The 22,336-nt window shown below is 36.3% G+C and overlaps 1 protein-coding gene across 1 annotated transcript; it reads right to left on the bottom strand.

The window, feature by feature from the left end:
* Positions 1-1,646: 1,646 nt before the first annotated feature.
* On the bottom strand, positions 1,647-15,527 carry vdac2 (voltage-dependent anion channel 2). Its single transcript, XM_056470408.1, has 9 exons — positions 15,392-15,527; positions 10,897-10,968; positions 10,761-10,810; positions 10,347-10,499; positions 10,207-10,259; positions 7,644-7,871; positions 5,256-5,406; positions 4,559-4,616; positions 1,647-2,554 (listed from the first exon to the last, which is right to left on the bottom strand). Exons 2-9 carry the CDS (start codon positions 10,961-10,963, stop codon positions 2,463-2,465), a joined length of 852 nt encoding a protein of 283 aa, XP_056326383.1. The 5' UTR covers positions 10,964-10,968; positions 15,392-15,527; the 3' UTR covers positions 1,647-2,462.
* Positions 15,528-22,336: the final 6,809 nt, after the last annotated feature.

Consider the following 22,336-nt stretch of genomic DNA (forward strand, 5'->3'; position numbering starts at 1 on the left):
ATCTGTTTTCTGTCAAATAATGTGCTTTACACAGTATACCTTGCTAAAAACTGAAGAAAAAAAACAGCATAAACCAGTCACTTGGCTGGTTTTAGAGGAGTTTGGGCCATTTCCAGGCTGGTTACAGCAATTTCTAGCCTGATCTAAGCTGGCCAGGCTGGGAAATGACCAGCTAAAACTAGCTTGAACCACCTAGTTTAAGCTGGACATAGCTGGGCTCCAAGCCTGGCTAAGCTTGTTTTAGCTGGTCATTTCCCAGCCTTACCAGCTAAGACCAGTCTGATAAAACCCTTCTAAAACCAGCTTAGCCTGGTTTAAGCTGTTTTTTTTTTCAGCAGGGATAGGCCTAGGTAACTATGTACACTTCAAAACTGCATATTTTTCTCCACTTTGGAGTACAACATGAAATGAATTCATGCTTTTAAAGAGAAAGCTAAAATCTAACCATCAACCAATTTGCTGTAGCAGAAAGCAAGACTCAAAAACCCAGACGATAATTTTAAACTTCTCCTGACGGCTTTTCTTGTCCAGCTTTGGTGAGCAAATGTGAATTGCAGCCTCAGTTTGCTGTTATTAAATGACCAAAAAAACCATTGGTAGGCTATACACTTCTTTTGCTGATGCCCATAGGTATGTGAGATTCTCTTTTGCAGACCTTTTTTTTTTTTTGGAAAATCAAAGTAGAATTTCTAAAATATTTGTATGAGCACCAACAACCAAAGTCATTTATATTTCTTTTGTCATGCATTATGATATTTGGTTGGACTTGCTAACATCTTTATTGTCTAAATGCATTTGAGTTGCCATCATTTGATTGGCTGATTAATGCTACTTATTAGCATTAACAAATAAACCTTATAAAGTGACCAATGTGTGCAAGTTTATTAATACTTATTCCTTTATAGACAACAAATAAATGGCAAAGGAAATGATCAGGAACACTTGAATTTCTGCATAAATGAGCATACAGTAAAAAAAAGAAACCACATTAAAATATTTTATTTGTAACTTATAAAACACAGCCTGTCTGTGAGAACCGGAAGTTGCAGCAGAATTTTATTTCAGTACTATGATGCATTTCCAAGTGAAAATGAATATTGAGAAAGGGGTGGGGTTTTATTTGCGATAGATATACATTAACGGTTGGAAGGCGTGACTAAGCATATTTCGTCCAAGCAATCAATCTGACATCATCAGTTAAGGACTGTAAAGCAGAAGCAAATGGTCAGATGTTGATTTAAGAGCAAATACTTTTTTTTTTTCACCTTAACAGTAACAATGGCCTCAGACCAAAACATTCAATTTTATACTCATTTAAATATTGATGTCAAAAAAGGTCAAATAAATCAGACAGAAATGCCATTTAATAATTGAAATAATTATTTAAAAAAAAAAAACAAGAGTACAAGCCTTTTGCTTTACCATGACAAACTTCTGCCTAAAGTCTGATGAATATAACTAAATAAGCTGAAGATTCAATTTTATCTTAAAAATATCAAATTATGCAATTTTGGGGGGGTAATTTAAGTACTATTTTTCTCTGTGGCATGTCCACAACCCTACTACAGTAGATCTCCTTAAACGTTTTGAACTAGGGTTTACACTACGAGAGGCTATTCGCTTTGTAAGCAACAACAACCGTATGGTAAGATGTGTTCAAAGAGTTTATTGAAAAGTTCAAACATACACATAAGGACCTCTGAGGTGTTGTAAAGCATGGGAATCAGGGCAACACTGGGAGCAAAAGGTACTGAACTCAAACCACACCCACAAGACCCGTCCCGCCATCACAGGGAGCCACGGAGAGTCATCTGTGCTGCAAATGAAAAACAGAAGGCCAGCCATGCCAGCTCACGGGCCCAAGCGCTCACCGCCCCATTAGGCTACCCAAAAACTGCTCAGCTCAAGGGCAGACTTCACCTGCAAGCTAAACTCTGGATGGCTGCCCGAGGGAAAGTAAACTGTTTAAAGCTCGTCCTTGCGTGCATGGAAAAAAGAAAACGGTATAACAGTATTTAAATAATAGCAGGTAGAACTTTTAATATCGAGTTAAGTGGTTTGCTTGAATCGCATTCAGACGACGAAGGAATATCAGATACAATACAAAGGATGAAATCAGAGACAGTTTTGTCACAAACCCACCACCGTCTAACTGAGAAGGGAGCAACACAACAGGATGCCACAGATGCCCTCCGTCCCAGAGCGCATTTCATTACTGTGGAAGTGCTGGAGAGGGATGGCCAAATTAATTTGTAGCTGAATGTCTATGAGAGAACAACTACAAACGGAAAACAAACATAAGGACCTGAAGGGAACGAAAAAGAAACCACATGACATGATTGCTTTTGATGAGCTTTTGCACACATCCCATCCCGATTCCCCCTGCTGGTTGCTGCTGGAGTTAGATTTAAGGCCAGATTTCTCTGATATTCCCTTGTCCCTGATGTTCAGCAGAAGCAGGTTTAAGCCTCCAGCTCCAGGCCCAAGCCCAGCTTGTGGCCACCGGAATTGATGCTCTTCCCATCAACCAGAGCAGAAAGGGTCAACTTGATACCTGGAAAACACCAAAGTTTTCAAAAATCACAGAAGTTTAACAGCATGAATACAAAACTAAATAACTAATGGCACGTTTCCACTGAGCAGTACAGAAACAGTTCTGCACAGTACGGTTCAGTACAGGATACTCTTATAAGGCTTTGTTTGCACTGCTAAAGGTATTCTTATTATTATCCAAACAAACATGGGTTTTTCCAAAACCACACTTTTTTTTTTATGCTGTTTTGCTGTTTGTCCACACTAAAATGCAGTGGCAGGTGACTGAAACGGATACTCTATCTGAAAACTCCAGCCAGAGTGACGATTTTCCAAAATTTCAGGGACAGTGTGGTTGTGTGGACTTGGGCGGTAATACGGTTATATGGTATACTGCGGGATCTAAAAATAGCAACGATGTCAGTTTCAATACCGTTATACAGTCATAAAAAACAATGCACTTACATAGAAGAGGAGTATTAAATATTATTTATTTAATGCCTACAAATGCGAATGCGTGATTGTTATCACAAGACAGAAGGGAGACGTGGTAAATACGAACTAGAGGTCGGCATTCCCGCTGCTGTACCGCAGGAGCCGCGAGACCCGACCAGATTTCTTGGGGTGCGGAAATAAATTTCTGAATAAAGCGCGGGAGCGGTCAGTAACTCGGTCTAACAATATCACTCCCGAGTGAGCGAGCACGCGCACATCCGCGTGGATGCTGTTTGTGTGTGTGAATGAGAGAGTGTGATGCTGTGTGTCGCTTGTTTGGTGCTGTCTATGTGTGTGTGCGCATGTGTGTGAATGAGAGAGAGCATGATGCTGTGCTGGTGCTGTCTATGCGTGTGTGTGTGTGTGTGTGTGTGAGTATGAGAGAGCGTCCTGCGCAGATCTCAAATACGAACAAGACAAACAGGTGACCGCGAACCTAAGGTCGCATATACAGTATTCAGTTTCTGAATGGTTTAGGCACAAGCCAACAGTTTGGTGATGCTGTCTGAGCCTTGCATCATAATTTTTTTATTATGCACAGTAATACCATATACAGAGGTAAAATAGGGAGGAGGTTTGACGGTATCAAAATTTGGATACTGCCCAAGCCTAGTGGACACTACAACTGGAGTTTTCACCTCATTATGCGAGTGTGCGCGCTGATTTCTCCTCTCTGATTGGGAAAAACAGCTAGGTTTGCACCAAACATGGAAGAGGCAAATCAGGCAAAGTCCGCACATTCATAGAACACATCGCATATTGCGTGTCATCCGCCCACAGGACCGTAATCCACCTCTGTTCTCACATTTGCATTGATTTTTATGCAATTTATTTGTGTAAATACTTAATTCCCCATTTGGTGTGAACCCAGCAAAACTGTCATAATGGCCGCCTGTTGGTTTGGCGTGACCAACATGCATCATCTTTGCGTTTTCATGTGGACGGAGATTTTATTTTATTAACTTAGTTGCGCGTGTTGACAGGGCCTTACTTGGTAGGCATGGTGTACATCAAAGTTGCGACTAACAACATGGCATCTTGATTATTTCCAATGTAGACGCACAAAAATACGAAGAGATAGTTCATTATTTTGGTACCTCACAGTGGAAATGGAAATAAATGGGTATTATAACGCCGTAAATGTACCTAAATCGCACTGCTCAGCGGAGACTAGACAAAATGTTAAGTTTCAAACTAGGTTACTTTTCTGATTGTATTGTGATGTTCTGCTTCATTTAATGTCCTACTTCATTTAATGCGTCTACTATAAAAACAACCTGGACGTTTCAGAACCCAAATGAGGTTGCTGGATTTTTCCCAGTATGTGCAACTACAGACCAACTCTGCAAACCGGCGCAGAGTTCAAATCATCACCAAAACACTTAATTGTATTTAGGTTTTAATAACTCAGTAACTGAAGTTACACAGAGTAGGTTTTTATATGGTGTAACTGAACAAGGAATCAAAGCAATGCCTTTCACAAACAAAATTTGCATATGTAAATAATGCCAGAAAAAAAACATCACTGTACCTGGTCTCAGAGATTGAGTGTAACCAACGCCGACAAGGCTGGTGTTATTCACTTTAGCCTGTTGAAAACAGAGAAACATTGACTTATTTCTAGAGCCAAAGGAAAACTACAAACACGTCTTAAACAGAAGCTTTCATTAGCTTGTGATTCAACTATTTAGATTTAGTCATCATCTGATCCTCATCAGAATAGAATAAGAAATTATACTAGGTTGTTGGTAAATACTGTGCAAAGAATTGATTTCTTTATTAAAACGGTTCCAAAATAATACTTGTGCAAATACACTTGTTTCCCTTAAGGTCATAGTACAAAACACTGTTATTAATGGTACTGACAAATTAACTGACCAACTAACTAACTAACACAAATTAGTTGCATAGAAAAAAAAAAGAAGTCTTTTTGGCTTTGGCGGTTTATTTAATTTAATTTCCTGCATGTACTAATTTGCAGTGCAATGCCTCTTTCATGGTCTATAAATGACATTGCAAGTTAATAATAACCCAATTATAATTTTGCTAAAATTATTTGAGAAAGTTTTAGAATAGATTCCGTCAATTGATTAAAGGTTCAAGAAACCCTGGAGTAATTTTTAGATGTTAACAGATTTGTGTGTGCGGAGCATTAGTTGAGACAACGTTAGCAACTGTCAGCTTTACTACCAAATTGACTATTAGTAAAAAATGTGCCCTTTACTCACACTGATGGAGGCATCTTTGTCCAGCTGATACTTGGCAGCAATTCCAAAGCGTGTGCTGTTGCTTCCTGCTGTCCAGGCCAGATTCACCGCTGTCTCCAGCTTATCACTCACTTTTTGATAGATGGAGCCACCAAACTCTGAGCCATCATTACTGCAGAGAGAGAGAGAGAGAGAGAGAGAGAGAGAGAGATACAGCAAATTATTAGGCATTGAAACTGTATTGTGAATAAAGTTTAAACCATAATAAATCAAATTCTAGATGCACATCAACTCACAGGAGTATATACAGGAATCAGAGAGTGAAATTCAATCCCTTTTAAGATATTTTTTAAGACTCTTTTCCCCCTGTTGTACTCTTCAATGAACAACATGGGCCCTGTTTCAAAAAGGAGGTTAAGTGAAAACTCAGAGTATATTAACCCTGAAATGAGAAACTCTGGGTATTCCGTTTGATAATGGCAGGTTTGTCAAACTCAAGAAAGCAGGGTAAGTCAAGCCTGTTTCTCAAAGAGAAGTAACTTTATCTCAGAGTCCGTTACCGTGGTAACTTTGTGAACTTAACCTGGACTGGAGCAGGTTTTATTCTCAAGACTCTTGAGTTTCTGTCGGTCTCCTCCCCTTTTTTAAAGACGAAGCAGTATTTCTCACCTTAGCCTTACGTTTCCACCCACCTATTGTTATGTGCATTTTGGAGATACGCATAAAAATAGATATAAAAAATATATACATATGGTCATAAACTACAACGCAAACACTTTAATAAACAAATTCCAGTATGCGCATTAAAAAAAGGTTTATTGTAAGAGATCATATGATGATGAAAATGTGTGTGAATGGATAAACCAGCAGGCTGAGCACATTGTAAAACATCTGAAATGTTGTTTTGGTCATTCTAAAACGCTTTAACCATTTTAGTATTAATGTTATTATATTATTAACTACCTCCAGAGCGTGTCAAGAGTGTCTGTTCTCCACATCTCATGGCTTTAAACGCCACCACGCGTTCATTGTGTGTCGGCATTGTCCTCTGAGGTGAAAGTCATTTATTACATAAAGATAAGATTCACACAGCTTCTACTGCAGTAAATTCTGTTTTTACTGTTGATATTTGACACCGGTGATCAGGAAGTGACCTTTTTGACTCGTTGGATGGAAACGTTTCTTTATTTGCATATCTTTTATGCGATAATCCATTTTTGCACATAAATTTAATTTGCATTTTTGGATGAAAACATAGCTATTGCCTACATTTTAGTCACACAAAGAACAAAATCACATACAAGAATGGCTTGTCTTTTTTTAATGAATAATTAGCTTAAATTCACTGTCCTTCGACAGGGACATGAACTGTAACTAGATTAATGGTATTATTACTAAAAAAACTATTTTTTAGTACTGCTTACATTCTAAATGTCATATGAACCTCTACCACTCGATCAATAATAAAAGGCAGACACACACAAGTGCACTTTTACATCTATTAAAAACTCAACGTTAGAAATTATCTTAAACTGATCAACATGTGTAAAACAACTTAAATTAAAACAATTCCACTAAACATTAAGCTAAGGTTATATGCATTCTTGATTGTCAAATTTGTTAAAGAAACTCTGCAGTAGCCTATTTTATTTAAATCAATTACATCTAAAATAACATCAAATAACATTTTTTCAAGGAAAAACCTAAACTTTACACATTACATTATTTTTTTATTAAACTTAAATATTTTGAATATACACTTACGCATTAACTTGAGCAGCTATGTTTTCCCACACTAACAGTCTCTTTCACTGATGCAGTGTTGCTTTTTTAAATATATGGTTATATTTGCTAAACCTTTGCCTGAGCACACCACGTTCAGCTGGAGAAAGAAATGCTGATCTCTTTTCTTCAGATTTTGTACTCGTAATATCTGCGCTCCATTGATAATGCCTTTTTATGGTCGCGGTGTGCGCGCTTAACTCCGAGTTAAGGTACTCAAAGTTGATTGACCTAACTCAGATCTGCTTTTCTGAAACCAAAAACTCAAGAGTTTTTAATCTCTCTGTAAGTCAAGTCCTCCTTACTGAAACAGGCCCCATGATCAGAAAAATTGTATATATATATATATATATATATATATATATATATATATATATATATATATATATATATATATATATATATTTATTGATTGATGAAAGGTTTTGATATTTTTCATATGTCCAAGCTGTCCATGTACAGCATATTAATTGAAATGCAACAACATATCACCCTGGTGACATGCTGTAAAACTTCCAAGACAACTCTGTGTACATAATGTCATTATATCAACACTTTCCTGCACTAAAATAAACACAATCCCAGTCACATGCACTTAGAATGATGTAGTAATGTCGGAGGACTCACACATTAGTGTGCAGCTGGAAGTCTCCCGTTTTGTAGCCTACAGCAAAGTTGTTCTGGGTCATCTTGGACTTGGCGGTGTCGAAGGACATCTGGTAACCGGCGAGCCATCCTTCGTAACCGACCACTGCAGCACCATGGATAGTTGGGCCGGCAAAGTCGAAGTCGACGTCACAGCCCAGGTTGACATACTCGCGCTTGTATGCGGTCTTGACTTTGCCACTCTTTTTCCTGTTCATGAGGGGAAAGTAAACAATTCGGCATCCTATTTAGTTTACGAGAGGTATTTTAAACAAAGATCAATCAGCTTTTGACCAGCAATAAACCAAACCCCCAATTTGCAGAAATATAAACTGTTTAGACTGTTCATATTCCTTCCCATCAAACAAGTGACAAAATTAGTTTAACAAATAACTTCTCTTGGAACATTTTAGACAATCAGACCATTCTCAATATATAAAAGAGCAGAATTTTTTTTTTTATTTCAGACAATCCATTTAAGCATTTACTATTTCAGCATTTATTAATGTTAATATTTCACTTTTATATGTTTAGTGACCTTTTATTTTAGAATATAATTAATAAAAAGTTTCTTTCAGGGGCAAATTAGTTTAATTTATTTATATACATGCATATATTTAGCTTGATAAGCAAATTTAGCTTGATCCGTTTCTTTACTTTTGAATAAGACTTCGAGACCACCGTACTATAAACCACCTCCAAACCCTAGAACAAAGTAAAATAACCTGCTGCTAAATATATGTATTAGTCAGAATTCAAGATACAGACACATGCCAAAGGACAAGCTTCAAATACCACAGTGAAGGTCAATGTCACTTTATAAACCACTTAAAGGGATAGTTCACCCAAATTGTCATCATTTATTCACCCTCTAATAGTTCCAAGCTTGTACAAGTTTCTTTTTGCTGTTGAAACCCAAATATATTTTGAAAACTTCTATAGCACACAGTAGTCAAGCATTTGAAGTGGACCAAATCCTTTCATCGACGTTGTTCTAAAACTACTCAACAGCACTCATTATTGTCTTAGGACAATTTTATAAAACGTTTTTGATCCATTTCAAATGTTGAATCAATCAGTCTATTTATTTATTCATCCATCCATCCATAATAATTGTCAATGGCTACTCATTGCTCTTGAGCAGAGGTGCCCAAACATTTTCTTATGAAGGGCCAAAAACTAAACCTGATTGAGAGCTGTGGGCCAAAGGTATATAAAGCAAACTGTATTTCATTAAAGTTGTCAACTTCCTAATTTATTTCATAATATTTAAAAATAAATAGCAAAAATTCCTTTAATCGTATCACCCAATGCATTATATCTTTTTATTCATCTTATAATTAATTTATTACAATAAAAAAACACTAGTATACACTGCTGTCTCGTGCATTGTCCTCTATCTGTCACATAAAAACAAAAAAATCTGATTCAATTACAATATTTAACTGAAACATTTAATTTCCATTAGCTTTTTGTAGCTTAACAATAAAACATTAAGTTACTGTACATCCGAAATGACAATATATAGATTTAACAGATAAATAAATAAATGTCATTGTCTCTCTCTCTTCTCAGATGGAACGTTGGGCAATATTAAAGGTTACCATGGGCCACCTTTAGCCCGCAGGCCCTAGTGAGGATTATTAAATTATGACAAATGTTAATTTTTGGGTGAACCATCACCTGCTGAAGTTACTGCTTATTTAAAGACTAGCAAAAAAAAAAAAAAAAAACAGCAAATCATGGCTCATTTTGCATTGTCTGCTCTAACACAAGAGCACATAGCAGTACTGGTGAAATACACTACCAGTCAAAAGCTTGCTAAGATTGTTTTTTTTTCTTTTTTTTTTTTTTTTAATGAACCTAATACTTATTCAGCAACAATCTACTAAAATGACTAACAAAGACAGTAAAGAGAATGACTTATATGTCATAAACAGCTCTAATTGACTCAATATTAAGCAAATAAAACTATAAAATAAAACAAATAAAACTTTATGCCACATGATCCACAACCGCTGTCATGAGTGACACGAGCCTATACATCAGTGAAAGTCATTTCAACGTGACTGTTATCTGAGAGCACAGAGCCATATGATAGCAGACAGGTGCCACTTTCCTGACCGATTTACACCACCACTATCACTTGTGTGAAAGTAACCTTGAGGTATTCATCCCTGCACAACAAAACTCAACTAACAGTCCTTTAGCTTTGTCTGTAATCACACACTCAGTTACTTATTTTGAATAAGTGACCACAGTTTTTAAATGTTTTAAAGTAATGAGCATGAGTTGTGTTGCCAATCACTTCATATGCACACTTCAGAATCTTAGTAGCAAGTTGTCTGTGTTCTTTTTACCACATTTTCCCTACTATATAGCAGGGAGGAATGCTATTTCAGATGCAGCCATGGTGACACTCAAATTGCTCAATACAATATTGAGTTACATTCCACCACGTGTCAATATAGCATCCCTCACCTCCTCTGAACCAACTACAAAACACATTAATGCCTCAAACAACAAATGTGCGAAACTAATATACCCTGTGTTTGGTGAGAAGGTTGTGTCAAAGGTCAGTTTCAATCCCTTTGCGATCTAAAAGAAGGGGAAAAGGAAGAAAAGGCATTATAAGTATTATTAAAATAACAGACTTCGATTTGTCACTGGAAAAAGCATTCAGACCTGGTCTTCGATGTTGATCTCTGTGCCCAGGGTGTTGTCGGTATTCCACTTCTCTGTGAAGGTCAGGCCATATTCAGACCTCTTGTATTTGGTTTCCAGGCTGCCAACCACTTTGCTGGTGTCAGTGTTGGAGGAACCAGAGGTCTTGAATTCCTATACAGACAGGAAAGGGACATATTTTAAGTTAAGTCACGCTTAATGATTTAATAACTAATTCTTAGGTGAATTTACAAATCATAAAGGCTTGTCAACTTGAAGAGATTTTGATTAAAACACAAAAACGTGACAGAGGTTTAGGAGTTTGCGATTGTGATGAAAAAAAATAAATTTAATAACAATAATTAGTGATCTGTTAGTATAAGTGAGTTTATTCACAATATTTTGTATTATTTTATTTAAAAAAGCGAGTCTCACCACTCCACTGGCTGATTTTGTCTTGACATCGAGCTTCACCATACCGAATCCTTAATAAAAATAAATGAAAGAAATATTTAGAACAGGATCAGAAAACCAACCATTATTTTTTCACGTGAATTATTAAATACGTTACCATATCCTTTGTTAAAGATGTCTTTGGCAGATTTGCCAAGATCAGCATATGTTGGGGGAACGGCCATTGTATCTAATTAAAACAGAGTGTGCAGATAATTAGAGGGTTAGAAGAACACCATAACACTAAACAGCTGTGCAAAAACACTTTACCAAAGTTATTTTTTGGGGGACGTTTTGGGTGGTCTACAGTATCTCTAGCTTTTCATGGTTTATCACCATGTCGTATCAGTTTGATAAATGACCCAGTCTGAAAGCAGCTGCTGTACTCAAGCTAATCTGAACTGACAGCAGGCCGCACCTATCTGAGTCACAGAGCGAGGAAGTGACGCACCGATTCACTCCCACAGACACACACACATCTAGACGTGTGCAAGTAAGCAGAAGCAGCAGTTGTGTGAATAGCAATGAGTGACAGTCTGGAGAAGGGGTGGAGGCTCACTGAACAACTACCAAAATCTGTGCGCACTGAATAATAGTTTAAAAATGTAGTGTGGCCCTGCCTTAAAGTCACAGTACCACCAAAAAAGAAAAATGTACTCTATTCACCCTCAAGTGGTTATACACCTTTAGTTTTTAGTTTTTTTTTTTTATCTTCTGCACACAAATGAAGATAATTTGAAGAAAGCTGGAACATTTTAACCACTGACATAGTCTGAAAAAATAAATATGAAAAGTTCAGATGCAAAAACCAAAGTGCCATCTGGAATTTTCTTCTTCATTGAGCTTTTTTACTCTGCCTCTTATGCTCAATTTCATAATAAATGTGATGAAAATAACCTATTCTTTGCCACGAAAGAGAAATTACTGAATCAAGACAAAGGTGCCTGACAAAAATGCAAATATTAGAAAATATCAGATGGCACTTAGAGGTTTTTGCATCTAAACTCTTCATACTTTTTCCTTTGTCTTCAAAAGAACAAAGAAATTCAGACAGGTTTGGAACAAGTGAAGGGGCGAGTAAATGATGACTGATCTTTCATTCTTTGGTGAACTATCCCTTTAAGTCAATGTGAGAGCATCATATTTTGAATGCTTGACCACAGTGACAGTTAAGTGTCAAAGCTGAATATAAATGTGTGCAGACAGATCAATTTTAAAGACCACTAATATGCAGTATGCAAATAAATTAGACATCACCATTCAGCACTCAGAAGTAATTTATGAACCAGTCACTTGCTGTTAAATGAATTGAGAACATTCTACTCATTCTACATTCTACAAAGTTGATAGACTTTGAGCTTCTATACTGGTGGACAAAATACGCTCTAACATTGCCCAAAATCTCAATAAAACTGCAAAAAAGTTCCAAAAGTAAAAGTAAAATGTAGGAATGTCCAGATCTGATCGGAAATTGGGTCCGTATACTTGGAATTGCCTACCGGATATTTTAAGTTGAGTTGCTATTTGTTTTTATATTAGATTTTTTTTATATTTGCTGCACTAAAGTACAAAAGTGAACAATTTATGTTATTTATTACTTGATAGTTCAAGCTACCTCACAGAAATGCTCTGTTTGTTAACAGAGTTGTTGAATGTAAAATTAAAGTGAATTAAAAAAAAAAAAAAAAAAGGAACATACTAGATCTGTTTCTTCACTCTTCTTTATTATGTATCATAGAAGCATCGGATCGGGTTTCGGTAGATACTCAAAATCAAATGACTTGAACTCAGACTCGAGGGCAAAAAAACCTGATCGGGACATCCATAATAAAAAAAAAGACAGTTCACCAAAAAATAAGAATTTACTAATGTACCATCAAGTTGTTTTAAACATTTATCAGTTTTATCATTTATCAGACGTCGATAATTACTGGTTTTAGCTTTCTTCCAAATATCTTCCTTTGAGTTCTTATGTTTGGAAGTGAGAGTTTATTTGGAAGTTTTCCTATTTGAGTCAACCATCCCTTTAACAATACACTCTTGCCTGCAGTGCTGCAAACCAGCAGATGTACAGTTTGTGTTCTTTGCTGTGATGGGAAAAAGATTTATACATCCTCAGTTCACATGACGTTACTATACATATCTGCCTCTCAGAGTTCACTGAATGACCTTGTGTTTCTGGTCTCCAGCAATCTTATGCTTAAGGTCATGATACACAGAGCAACTTTTAGAGCAATGTTGCTGGGCAACCAGGCGAGACACAGGCCAAGTAATTGGAGCAATTGGATCCAGATACAATATTACCTGTTTTCAATAAGCAGCCAAGCAACATCGCTCCTAAATATTGCCCAACAACATTTCTTAAGGTCCAAATTTAAAATTAACTCTCTCAAGTTGTTCCAAGCCTGTTTGTGGCATTTTATTTCTAATGATAAACCCAAAAGAAAATATTTTGAAGAATGTTGATAAGCACAGGTGTAAAATAAACAAAATAAAAAGCAAGAGTGATTTTGAATAGATCACTTTTAATAAATTATGCATTTACTTTTTTTTTTACTTTAAGTAAATGTGAGATTTCCTCTATTAAATACGATGCTGTAAAATATAAAGAGGCCCTATCAATTGCATATTACTAGCTTCTTAAGTAACAGACAACAACAGAGTACTAATTGTTGAATTTATTATTTGATATATTGCATAAATTAAAAAAAGACAGATTTATTTAAACATTAAATAATTTTAGATATCACCAACTCAAAACAAAGACAATATTGCTGAAATAATAAAGTGCTGGCAAAAAATAAATAAATAAATAAATAAATAGTACCACTCATATGGTCATGAAGGAGTTCTGGTATGTTCGGCTGAGTCATGCAAGTTTTTATTTCTTTTACTTTTATTTCGCAAGATTAATATTAATACAGCTCACTTACTATGAGCACTCATTTAATTCACTTAAACCTTTCCTAACTTTAATAATTAAAAAATATATATTTTAGTTTTTAGTGGTATTGGCAAGGAACTGGATGCAAGTAGAGAATGGTTGTTTGTAAAGCATACAGTGCCATCTGCTGTGAAACCATGCGCAGAATCGATTCAAAAGTGAAAAGCATGCATTTATTAAATCTTAAAATCAATGCTGAATCAATTTCTTGCCACAGCTCTAATAAATATTAAGAGAAATGCCCTTCTTTTGAGTTTGTTTCTCTAGTGAACTCATAGCTGTGGACATCACAGCACAGATATCTAGTTAAAGTTCTTTAGACATCACATCGGCCAAAATTATCAAGATTGGGGTATAAACACAAAACGAATTGGCTAAAAATAAATAAATAAATAAATGTGTATTTGTAATTACATTTAACAACACCTTTTAGCCTCATCTCCAGGCTGGTGTAATGCGATCAATGATAAATGAAACATCTAGCAATAAATGTAAAAGGAAAATAACTACAATACAGACCCATGAGCACTGCAAATAATACAGATACAACCAATATTAGAAAATATAAGAATACGCTAAAATTTATTTTCAAACAGAGTATATAACATTCTAAATATAGCAAAATGCTTCACCTGTGACCTTTATTATACAGGTCATTGAGACTGAGGTAAAGTTGGTTTTAGATTCACATGTTCAGAGCTTCTCCTTAGCAATACAGCTTTAGAAAAGTATTCTTTTAAAATCCTAAATAGGAAAAGTCAAATTAGCAGCCAATGACTCTTAACATTGCTCACAGGTTGTTTTTAAGTTTCACTTGCATGAGATTTCAGACCAAGTATTGAAAATAGCCTGGTTAACAATACAGGGACCGTGTGACAAGTTGTCACAGTTCAATAATGTACGGATGTGCTAATATAAAACCAACTTTACCTCAATGTCATTGAGTAACAGGAATGTCTGGTCCCAAAGATATGCCATGCACATACCATCCATGAGATCCTTCTTTTCAGGAAGTATAAAAATATTTCTTAAACACTCCTTAGCCCTTTAAACATGGAAATAAAATAATAAACTATTAAATTGGCATGAATGCCTATAAAAATTAATAGTGTAGAATTATTGCTCACTAATAATAAACTGAATTAATAGATGAGTTCGGGAACTGCTTTATTACAAAGGGCAAAGTAAGGGCAAGGCGAACTGTGGATTTACTTCCCAATTTAACGCAGCCGCAGGAAAGCTTCTGAAGGCCACATGCAAGACGATGGATGTACAACATTAACTGTAAATAAATAAAACAAAACGTGAAGAAAAGGAGCTGCAAAATATGATGAGAGTCACTCGGGTCACCCATTTCTAGTGCTGCTCGGATGCAGGAGGAGTCTGCGGCAGCCGCACTCATCTGAATTAAAGCTACACTATAGGTTCTACTGTAAAGCTGCTGAGCCGTTCTAATGTCACGCTATGACCGATCACAGGCTGATCTGTTTCTCTCCGGCCGTTGCAGTGAAACAGACCGAGAGCGAGAGAGAGAGAGAGAGAGATATCGAGCCAGCTCAGCTAACGCGTGCTAACGCGCTAGCTAACACGAAGTAGAAAGCTTGCGAATTAAAGCCCCCGACGCTTCGAGTTCAGCCACATATGATTCCCGCTCCTCTCGCCGACTTACCTGTCAAAAGAAGTGGAGTGCGGTTAATGAAACGCGGCTGCTGAAGTTATTCCCAGCGCTGAGCCAATGTGGAGGGTCTGGCCAGTTGGAGGGCGAACTGAAGGAGACTGTAATGTAACACACCCGTGCCGACAGCCTCCTGCTCAAGGACCCGGGCGGCCCCCGTCGATGCCTGACGGTAAATGTTAACGGCCAGGAACAGATGCGTGGCTTGCGCTGGATTGCGACATGCTACTGTACAGTACGTCAATTTAAGTCGCCAGTATGCAGCATGTTTCGTGACTCAGATATTTTTTTAAAGGAGGGCTATTACATTGAATTTGCATCATATGGTGTAAAAGGTACGCCATCGAAATACTAGTTAAAGGCTGTTTACTCGCTCAGTTCTTATGCACTTTGATGGTAACTGAAGTAACGTTACTGTGTTATAGTTTTGACAAAAACTACACTTCTGTACGTTGGACTTTACATCATGGTGTAAAAGGTACACCATTCATCGAATAATTACTAAGTGGTTAATGGAACAATATTAGCCAATAAAGTGTTACAGTATTGACAAAACTAATGACTCATAAACATTTGTAAATTATTAATAGTAGTAGGAGTAGTCGCTGTAATTATTATATTGCTGTTAAATAAAATCAGGCCCATAGTCAGGGGGGTTCAGGTGGTTCAGAATACCCACCCATCACTGACAAAGGTCCAGAATTTGTCCCACATGAGCTCATTTGTCCTCATGTGGGAGTTTGACTGCTATGTCATCATAAATAGTGAAATAATCCATCGAAAAGGGCTTTAAGACCAAGTAGAATACTCTGTTGGCTGTCTGAGCAGCTAATCAAAAGTTTTGGCCAATGCAAACAATTCGTGAAGCTCTACATTATTATTATTATTATTATTATTATTATTATTATTATTATTATTATATTTACATTTTTTTATTATTCAGATGGCTAAATTGTGACTGAGGAAAGTTGAATGTACTTAAATGGTAACTGAAGTAGTTAACTAATGGAACAATATTATAAAGGGACTCAAATGACTCATAAACATTTGTAAATTATTAATAGTAGCAGTATTCGCCTACTGTAATTGTTATTTTGCAGTTAAATGAAAAAATGATATTTAACTATGCAAAATAGCTTTTATTTTTTATATTTACTATTTATTTAATTAGTTTATGTTTTAGCTTCACATTTAGTCATGATTTCTGTGTTTTGCATCATGGTGTAAAATGTACGCCATCGAAATACTCTTGAAGGGCTGTTTACTGGCTCAGTTCTATTAAAATTATATCTATTAATACATTATTGAAATGTACATTAATGATAACTGAAGTCGTTATCAAATGGAACAATATTGTAAAGTGTTATAGTTTTGACAAAACAAATGAATCGTAAACATTTGTTAATTAGTAGCTACAGTCGCCTACTTTAATTGTCATATTGCAGTTAAAGCAAAATATGTTATTTCATTAACATAAGCCAAAAATCTTTTAAATTTATATTTACTATTTATTTAATTTGTTTAAGTTTTAGTTTCACATTAAGCTGTAATTTCTGTGAACCATCCATCGAAACACTCTTGAAAGGCTGTTTACTGTCTCAGATCTATTCAATTATATTTATTAATACATTATTCAAATTTACTTGAATGGTAACTAAGTGGTTAATTAATGGAAAAATAATGCAAAGTGTTGTAGTTTAGACAAAATAGCTTAAATTTAGTTGTGATTTCTGTTCTGTGTTTATTTTATTCTTAATTTGTTGCCAAGACATAGCCTACTTTTTATGATGTAATACATATTGTTTTATTTACAGTTAAAATAACAAAATATATAGATATATAATTTAATCTAAATCTTGTTAAGCCTTTATTGGTTCAATAAAATACAAACTAATTTAGCTGTGATGTACAGTGCTTCACAAATCTATCTTTAAAATTCATATTTGTAATGGCATTTGGCCACTAGGTGTCAGTACAATACTATATAACTATGGCTTCACTGCATTAAGGAAGAGGTTGGTAGGAAGCACGCAGTTTTTGACCGTAACGTACTATAAAGTGCATGTAGATGTGTGAATCCTGTTTACTTGGAAAATAAAGGCCTTTTTTATTTACATATATTTTGCCTTCTGACTGTAATTGTTACGAGTGTAAAAGCTTGCTCATTATACCAACGATAGCGGCAATTGGAAAGCCGCTACAAAAGGTCATAAACAGCACTTTGTGGGACGATTGAGACATCGCTGGAGTGGACCGCAAGGCATGGTATTTCGACGGACAAGGACGACGACGACGTTTGTTTGGTTCAAGGCTTTCGTTGCTACATGTGATGACCAGCGTTCATTCAACACCTGAGTGAGTTCGTTTGGATCTGCTTTCTTCTGTTTTCCGCATTAAGGTGAATCTACGCAGCTTTCATCTCTTCGGGTCTGAAAAGCGTACGATAGATATGTTTGTTTCATTATCATAATAGCCATATGGGAATTATGTGTGCACATAACCAACACACATTGGTTGCCTATCACTGACTGAACTTTTGTTATGTGTGTTTATTGTTTTTCCACAATTTGCAAAATGGAAAAATGAAATCAATATGAATGTTGAAATGGTTAATGTGACTGATCAAGGTTTAATTTCTGCAGTCTGAAGTAGGCAAAAGACCTGTTAAATAATTGAGGTAAAGTTGGTTATATATTTACTCATTCAGACTTTCCGCTTAATAATATAATTTCAGAAAAGTATTATTTGCCAATTCCTAATAATGAAATCATATTAGCAGCCAACGACTATCAAAGTATAACATTGTTCACACAGTCAATGAAATGGTGCTAATGTTGTTTTGAAGTAATAATTACATCGGAGTTCAGTCTGAATATTCAAAGTACCATGGTAAACAATATAGGGAGCATGTCACAAGTTGTCACTAAACAAATATGCAAATATAAAACCAACTTTACCTCAGTCTTAAAATGAACAGCTAAAGCTTTAGTTGAAAAAATGGACACTTTACAGAAATTTAATATAATCGAAGTTAAACAGCACAAAAACCGAGAGTCAATCAACAAGTTAATGTGTGATCAGGATGAATACAAACCTGAGGTACCTTTGGTCTTTGAAGATTGTAAGGGATTGTGTTCAGAGGCTAAAGACACTCATGAGTCATTTTAGTTATTTTACCGGTTGAAGAGTGTTAGAAACACGATATCTGGTTTAAAGCAAATAGTTATTTAAAACAATGAGTTTTTGGACTGTACAAATACACTGTTATTAGAGAAACCAAAAGGTCACAAAAGCTCCGAAGTGGATATTGTAAAAAGTGGTGTTGGTCCTGGAGATAGTGTCTCAAATGTATCGCGTACTACCTCCAAACAAAGTAAATGCAGTGCACACAGCAGTCAGTAGTAGTTCATCCATATCATCTGCATGTATTCAAGCAGAGGCAGAAAAGGCTGCACTCATGGCACGTGCTGCTGCATTAAAAGCTGAACATGACATTGAAGTCCAAGAGGAAGATTTTAGAAGGAAAAAAAGAGCAGTTGGGCTTGGATGCTCAAATAGCAGCTTCCAGAAACCAGGCTCAGTTGGGCGCGACCATTTATCCTATGGTCAAACTTTCTGTGCAGAGCTGCAGTCTAGGTGCCGGAGGCTGGAAAAAGCTGGATGTCCATCGTGGAGAAGCTGCAGGTGGAAGAGGTCACTGGCTGGTGTACAGGCTGGCCCTTCAGGATCGATGCGAAAACTCGTCTGTGACTAGGGTCTTAAAGGAATCAGTCTCTTGCTGTTCATTCCTCCATGACCACCACAGCAGCTGCTCAGGACACGGCCTGGTCCAGGAATGTGGACACCTTGGGAATAATAAAAAAAAAAAAAACAACATTACTGCAGATGCCGTTCAAATTTTAATGTCTTTTGGTATGTGTTCCCGGCTCCGGGATTGGTATGCCATTTTGGTATGCCATTGAGAGTGGTTTTCGACTGTGGGGCAACATATTAAGGAACATTTCTTAATCATCACTTATTGCAAGGTCCTAATCTTACTAGTTCTCTGGTTGGAGTATTACTAAAATTTAAGCAGGAGCCAGTAGCCATCATGGCTGACATGGAATCAATGTTTCATCAAGTCAGAGTTGCTGCTGAAGATGTAGATTTTCTTTGTTTGTTGTGGTGGCCTGATGGAGAACTGAATAAGGAACTCATTACCTACAGGATGACAGTTCATCTTTTTGGTGCAGTGTCTTCTCGCAGTTGCGCATCCTATGTTTTTAAAGCAAACAGTAAAGGACAATGAAGCTGACTTTCCATTAGAAGTGATTGAAACGAGGGTAGCACTGTTAAGAGAAACATTTCTGACTATAAACTGAATCCTATGTTGCATGAGGGAGTGCTGTTAGTAGGAGGAAGACATGGTAAGTCCGCTATGCCAAGCGAAAGAAAACATCCCATCTTGTTATCTAAAAATCTGCATTTTTCACATCTCGTACTTAAAGACATTCATGAACAACTGGCTCATGGTGGCAGACATCAAATGCTCTTTAAACTTTCATGCAAGTATTGTATAAAGAATGCCAACTGTTTCAAGAAAGATCCTTTCTAAGTGTGTCATTTTTAGACGTTTTAAGGGAAAGTTGGGTGAACAAAGGATGGCAGACCTTCCAGTGGAAAGAATCACTCCTGGTTTACCACCTTTTACCAATGTAGGAGTGGATTTCTTTGGCCCCATAGAAGTCAAAAAGACGAAGTACTGTGAAACGCTATGGAGTGCTTTTTACTTGTATGGCAAGTAGAGCGGTTCATTTGGAAATGGCATACTCACTTGAAACTGACTAGTGTATCAATGCTTTAAGAAAATTTTTCTGTCATCGGAGAAGTTTCTCTTATGAAATCTGCAAATGGGACAAATTTCATCAGTGCTGAGCGAAAGCTAAGAGAGGTACTCAGTGCATTGAACAAGGACAAGATTCAATGAGCCCTTCTACAGAAGGGAGTGGACTGGAGTTTTAACCCACCATCAAGTCCTCATTTTGAACGAGTGTGAAAATGTTAAATTCGACTGTTGAATCAAAGTCTGTATATTGTTCCTAGTCAACAAACATTGGATGATGAAGCCCTGTAAACTGTCTTGTGTGAAGCTGAGGCAATTCTAAATGATTGTCCCGTTTCTAATCTCTCCAACGACCCTAATGATTTGGAAGCTCTTATACCTAACCAGCTCCTGCTGTTGAAAGGAAACCCTGCACTGCTTCCTGGTTTGTTTGAAAGGTCCAATTTATTTGCCAATCGAAGATGAAGACAAGTGCAATATATTTCAGACCTTATCCGGAAAAGACAGAAATGGAACAAGGAACATAGAAATCTACTGTTGGAGACATTGTGATCATTGCGGATTCTACAGCACCACACTGATCCTGGGTTCTGGGAAGGGTGATCGAGACCCATCCAGACAGTAGAGGTTTAGTTTGTTCTGTAAAAGTTCAAACCAGTTGCAACATATTGGAATGTTCAATTAGTAAGCTTTGCCTTCTTTTAGAAGCTACATAGGCAAATTTTGGCAGTTAAATGGGTGTTTTAACTAAACAGAGGTTGTGCATGTATATTTGATGCCATTTTGAGTTTATATGCATTGTGCATTGAGGAAGAGGTTGGTAGGAAGCACACAGGTTTTGACTGTAATGTTTACAGAGAAGCGTGCATACAGATGATTGACTCCTGTTTATTTGGGAAATAAAGAAGTTTTTATTCACATTAGGCAATATTGTATACCACAGGATCTAAAAATAGCAGTTTCAGTTTTAATACCATTATACCGTCATAAAAAACAATGCACTTATATAGGAGACAAGTATTAAATATAATTTATTTAATGCCTAAAAATGCGTATGCATGATTGTCATCACGGGAGAGTGTGGAGGGGAGAGAGAGGTGAGGTAAGATGGTGAGTCGCGCACCAAGTGACCTGGTCTCTAAAAAGAACACAACCTCTGCAGTTTGGCAGTATTTCGGGTTTCGACCGAACGAGAAGGGAGATGTGGTAAATACAAACTAGAGGCTGTCTGGACTCTGTATCATCTAGCTGGGTTGTTTTTGGTTTTACTCTTCTGTTCTGTTTTGCCCCCCAAACCCCAAAAAGAGCCTTACATCATAATTTTTTTATTATGCACGGTAATACCATATACCGAGGTAAAATAGGGAGGAGGTTTGACGGTATCAAAATTTGGATACCGCCCAAGCCTAATTCACATCTATTTTGTCTATACGGACTCTAACTGTTATGTGTATTAAAAACTTGCTCATTCTACCAACAATAGCGGCAATTGGAAAGCTGCTACAATATTTTTAATTGGAAGTTATGCAATAGTGTAATTGTGCATATACATTAGATATCCGGAGCTTATATAACAAAATAACTTGCGCTAATGGTCCAAAAACTAGTACAACCAAATGTGTGTTATGGAAAAATATTAAATACAAATTTAAAAAAAGAGGAAAAGTCAAGAAAAGCAAAAAAAAAATTAAATCTAGTTGAAATTTTGTAGTTTGTTATTTTTTTAAATATAATATTTTGCTTGAATTTAATTGTATTATCTTTTAATTTCTAAATGTTTGGTGATTTAAAATATTATTTTAATAAATATATCTGTTTAATAAATCTGTTTTGTTTAAATGCACCAAAATACAATGCCTATATTCACTGAGAAATTGATAAAAATAGGTTGTACTCAATTATGCTGAGCACTGTACCCTCATTTTACTTTTAGTAACTGTTTAGTCACTCTTCGACTTGGTTCAAAACTAGATTAAAGACCTATCTGTTCAGTAAAGCATACACTTAGTGCACCACTTAGGGGGCTTCCACACAGGTTATGCATCTTGCTGATATACACTGTGAACATCAGCTACGCTAATTATTTTCTTTATTCTCCATTTCCACCTCGGGATACT

The sequence above is a fragment of the Danio aesculapii genome, chromosome 13 (genome assembly GCF_903798145.1).
Source record: "Danio aesculapii chromosome 13, fDanAes4.1, whole genome shotgun sequence".
Classification (NCBI taxonomy): Eukaryota; Metazoa; Chordata; class Actinopteri; order Cypriniformes; family Danionidae; genus Danio; species Danio aesculapii.

Bases quoted from the DNA above. Each gene is read 5' to 3' on its own strand.
- vdac2 (XM_056470408.1), bottom strand. From the start codon at position 10,963: ATGGCCGTTCCCCCAACATATGCTGATCTTGGCAAATCTGCCAAAGAC. The intron at 4,617-5,255 runs GTGAGTAAAGGG...TGTTTTCAACAG, and splicing joins ACAAAGATGCCTCCATCAGT to GCTAAAGTGAATAACACCAG. The intron at 2,555-4,558 runs GTACAGTGATGT...GGTGTTTTCCAG, and splicing joins CACTCAATCTCTGAGACCAG to GTATCAAGTTGACCCTTTCT.